The sequence below is a fragment of the Pterocles gutturalis genome, unplaced genomic scaffold (assembly GCF_000699245.1).
Source record: "Pterocles gutturalis isolate BGI_N339 unplaced genomic scaffold, ASM69924v1 scaffold28887, whole genome shotgun sequence".
Lineage (NCBI taxonomy): Eukaryota > Metazoa > Chordata > Aves > Pterocliformes > Pteroclidae > Pterocles > Pterocles gutturalis.
The window spans coordinates 1-4,678 of record NW_010108707.1 but is presented as its reverse complement, the minus strand read 5'-3'; the positions used below and the strand labels follow the sequence as shown (position 1 = coordinate 4,678).

General features: G+C 40.6%; 1 protein-coding gene and 1 long non-coding RNA gene across 2 annotated transcripts; one reads left to right on the top strand and one right to left on the bottom strand.

Moving 5' to 3' along the window:
- Positions 1 to 6: 6 nt before the first annotated feature.
- Positions 7 to 1,000, top strand: METTL23 (methyltransferase like 23; the record flags this gene model as incomplete). The annotated part of the gene is made up of 3 exons (XM_010072736.1): positions 7 to 112; positions 475 to 559; positions 832 to 1,000. Coding segments are annotated over 3 exons (360 nt in total), but the record flags the coding sequence as incomplete, so codon positions are not given.
- Positions 1,001 to 1,493: 493 nt separating this feature from the next.
- Positions 1,494 to 4,447, bottom strand: LOC104461230. Its single transcript, XR_727544.1, has 2 exons — positions 2,930 to 4,447; positions 1,494 to 2,431 (listed from the first exon to the last, which is right to left on the bottom strand). It is a non-coding gene; the product is annotated as an uncharacterized LOC104461230 (long non-coding RNA).
- Positions 4,448 to 4,678: the final 231 nt, after the last annotated feature.

Sequence of the window (4,678 nt, the reverse complement as noted above, 5' to 3'; positions counted from 1 at the left end):
CTGCCCCACGTCCCCGTGATGGGGCTCACCTGGGGGCGGGTGTCCCCGGAGCTGCTCTCTCTTCCTCCCGTGGACATTATTTTAGGATCTGATGTCTTCTTTGATCCGAAAGGTACGTTAATACTCTCACGTATCCTTGATTTGTGACAAAGTGTAAGGACTTCATGTCAAGGAGTACTGGGAACAGTGTCAAAGCATCAGGTGACAGCCTTTGTGGTGATCCTGTGCCACTGAACTTGTCACACGTGGTGTAATGCTGGCATTAAGCTGCCATGGAAATACCACCCGAAGGGGGATGAATAGAAAATGGTGCAGATTAACTGCTGGCTTAAGGACATGCTTCTCTGGTCTCTCATACACATGTAGTTAGCCCTGTATTGATTTTTAATTGCCATTTCATAGAACCAGGCATATTTAATTGCATCTAGACTCCCGAGACTAACCAAGACTGCTTCATCTCCCCAAACCATGCAGACTTTGAAGATATTTTAACTACAATTTACTTCTTGCTGGAAAAGAATCCACAGGCTCAATTCTGGACTACTTATCAAGTGCGAAGGTAAGTATGCAAAAGAGTTTAAGACTCAAGTCTTAATTCCTGTCTCAGCTCTTAAAGAGTGTTAGCTTCTCAGAGGCAGCACATTGTGAGTCAGGATGGTATTAGTCAAGTAAATCCTAGGGGTAGCAGACAAAAGCAGCCAAAACAAAAATTTGGAAGTTTTCTAGTCAACAGTAAAACTCAGTCTTGTGAACTGTTAGGGTCTCCTGTAATTGCTGCAGAAGTTATAAGCGTGGATGACATGTTCACACACTGGTACTTCCTCCCATCAGTGCTGACTGGTCTATTGAAGCCCTGCTCTGCAAATGGAAACTGAAGGCCATCCACATTCCCTTACATTCGTTCGGTGCAGACAAAGAGCACTTGGCCAGCTCTTCTCTGCCAGGAAGACATACAATCGAAATGATGATCATCTCACTAGGAAGATCAGATGGTACTTAAGTTTATTCCACTTGTTGGTTCCAATACAAGATACTTAACTGTTCTCTGTAGCATGGATCTGCAGAAAACAGTCCTGTTTACAGCAAACCTCACGCGTATTTTTTGGGAAGCAGATCCCCTTAACAGTAATTCTTAAAACATGCATTGTAAAAATAAAGCTGTTCAATTGTTGAGCTATGGCTTTTGAGAAATTTGTGCTCCTCCCCAAAGACCAGGTAATAGTTCAAAGACTCAATTCCACGATGTAAGCCACTACACAACATAGCTTAACCACCTGACAATCCACAAGATCCAACTTCAATTCACAACTTCAGCTATGAAGGAAAGTTAACTGCACTCTTTCAAGATAAAAAAATATCCACATGATATCAATTTCCCAGGACTGAAACTCTCTCCCAAAGATTCATACACAAAAGCCAGCCCCTTTGTTTTTAAATCAATCTGTGTAGACTGCTACTAGCTATGCAGTCCTGGAACATACAAACTCATCAAGTTTGTAGAAAAGTACTTTTAATCCTCAATCAAGCCATATTGCAAGTATTCAGATGTTTCCATTCCCGTTTAACATACATGCATAAAGTTAACAAGGCATTACAGTAACCCTTGACATATGATGGTTGAAGTTACAGTTCATTTGGTATCAAAATTAAGAAAAAATCATCATCACTAAGATTAGCTCCCACCAAGCAGCAGCCTGTTGAGTCAGGGCAAGCACACAGCAAATGCAATTAGTACTGCTCAGTGTGTATCTTCTGTAACAACGTCCAACAGGCCTCTCTGATTCTGGGTTTATTTTCTGGTGTGCAATACTTGCCATACAACATTTGGGTTAGTCACAATAATAGTCAAGTTTGCCCGTAGTAATTTCAAAGCAACCCCAGTGGATAAAATTTATCAGCAGTAGAATGCATTCAGTTACTATATAGAAGTTAAAACATTGACAGTATAATTGCAGAAATCTTTTCAAGCTAAAAATAAGCTGACTCAGACATTAAGTTGAGAAAAGTTAACACAGAAAAATGTTTAATATTAACTACAGAGACAGTGGGTATAGTACAGAATGTCTTAAGCAAAAGATACACCAATCAGTACTTACAAAGGAATGAACCATTTCTTTTCTTAACATTACATTTCTCATATGTAAGTTCATGTATGTAGGTCGGTAAGTTTTACCATTCTGGAAAAAATAAGGTGTGTATACCATCAGCTAGATGTGCTCACTGTATGCTCCATTATTTTTACGCAAGGCCCGGGTGACTGGAAGTGCAGTTGTCAGGCATTTTAATTAACTGGACAGCCATTTGTTTCTGCACGACAAGGCATCGTTACACAGGAGCAATCAGGAGAAAACAGGAAACAGCCAAGCACTCTGCACTGCAACACGCCACCTTAACAGCTAACCAGCATTACTGAACTGCTACACAACTGCGCCTAGTGCACAAAAATACATAAGAGAAGAGATTAGAATTGAGTCTGGTAAAACAATGCTCTCAAATATCAACTGTCACCTGAAAAGATTTCTACCAATTTGAATTTGAAGATACTATTTGAATTCAAAGTAAAAAAAGCATTTACAGTAAGTTTCAAATTTAAGTTTTATAGAATTTTATTTAAGGAATGAAGACAAAATTGAGAATATTTTTTGACAAAGTTAGCTACTCAGCATATAATGGCTGCATGTTTCTTCAGTATCAAACTGGAGGCAGCAAGTTACCATCAGCTTAATTTCAAATAAAAGTCAGCACTATATAAACAAAAATGAAGTTTTACCTCAAATATCCAAGCCAATAATGAAATCGGTAGTCGTTCACTTCACTAAATTACAAGAAATTTGAATAACAGCAACAAAATGGCACATAAAATGTAAAATCTGCCACTTGAGGTGCAACTTAAACAAGTAAAAAGTTAGACAAAATGTTACAAAATAACCTTTTCAACAGCTGGTTGCTCGTGCCAGGGGTCTCTCCAAATGGGCTGAAGACTCAAGCGATCTTTTCCCCCCAAAGGCGTCCTTTATGTGGATTCTCATTTATCTGATGCATCTAGGTTTGAAGAAAGAAAAGTTCAGCCAGGTTTCTACCTTGTCGCTTTTGGCTGTGTGGATGACTTCAGGTATACTTCTAGTTGTGTTTCAACTGGCTTTCCCTAATTAAATTTAATTTTTAGGAATTGCCCTAGTGTTCCACCTCCCCCCCATATGTTGCTTCACTTCAGAGGCCAAATGTAAGGTTCTGTCAAAGTATTTAGTTACAAAGAAGAGTTAAGCATCAGGCTGTAGATCAAGCCACCATTAACTTCAATTCAGCCTGTTCAACAATAAGTTATTTAGAGTTATATAAAAGTTATAAAACTAGTACTTCTTCATAAATACTTAACTAAACTCTAATTAGCATTCAAAACAAAGTGTGACTAGTTTTGCTACAATTATCTAACTTCAGAGCTAGCTTAGGCCTTTTCCTTTTAAAAATAGGACCAAACAGTTTGAAGGGTTAAAGACACACTATCCTTTCCCCACCCGGTGTATCCTTAGACGCCTCTTCAAGATGTTGACTTGAGGAAAAACTAGTTTCCACGGTTTTCTCGTTGCAAGGAATTTGCCACTTCTAGAACAGTTATTACCTCCAGTCAGTATAACGGCCACTGAATCGATCTTCCATTATAAAAGGATAGTGTATCTTTAACATTTAAAGACAAACCTGCTCCAATACACGCCCACAGAAACTGGTCCCTGGAGGATCAGCCAAATCAGTTAAAATCTGCAATACTGGCCAATATTCTTTTAGCAAACAGGAGACCGCAGCTTTAAAGGGGAAAATGCAGATGTTGGATAAATACAGTAAGAAATAGTCATTTTCATCATAGGTTGTGTCTCATACAATATTTTATTAAAACCAAGCCATTAATCTCTCAATAAAACATTTGCTCTGTAAGAAAAGAAAAATACTCTGTAGAAAGCCCTTCAGTATTAATTTACCTAAACCAATAACCAAAAAGCCCTGCTCAAGAAAAAAAAACAGCTAACAATGTGCCCCGTTAGGATTCGCTTGGTTCAGGCCATTAATATTCTAAGAACTACCCAACACCCCACCTAAGTGCTATAATAAAGTAACATGCAACGTGCTCATTCCGAGGTACATTACCATGTTCCTAGGAGGATACAGCTCCTTCTTCTTCCGGAGACTTGGGAGGACTCTTAGACCTGGATCTAGAGTTGGATTCCCTCTTTGAGGCAGGGGGAGGGCTTCTAGACCTGGACCGGGATCTTGACCTGGACCGGGATCTGGAGACAGACGAGGACTTTGACTTGGATCTCCTGGCAGACCTGGACTTTGAGGTGGACCGAGACCGAGAGCGTGTGCGAGACCGGGATTTGGATCGACTGTAACGGGACCGACTGCGGGATCTAGAGCGGCTCCTGCTTCTAGATCGGCTGCGACGGCGTCTTCTAGGGCTAAAACATAGCAGGAGGAAAAAAAAAAAAAAAAGGGAGCGTTAGAAGTTGAACATGGGCGGCGCAACAGACTTCAGCAACTACCTCGGGACAGGGAGGGCGGAACGGGACCCACGTGGGCAAGAAAATGACTGTTCAGAGGGCGCCATTGTTCAGAGCGAGTGGCCGGGGGCTAAAGCTACTACAGGGCAAAACCCTCCCGATCCAAGGGAACTCCACGTGCGTTT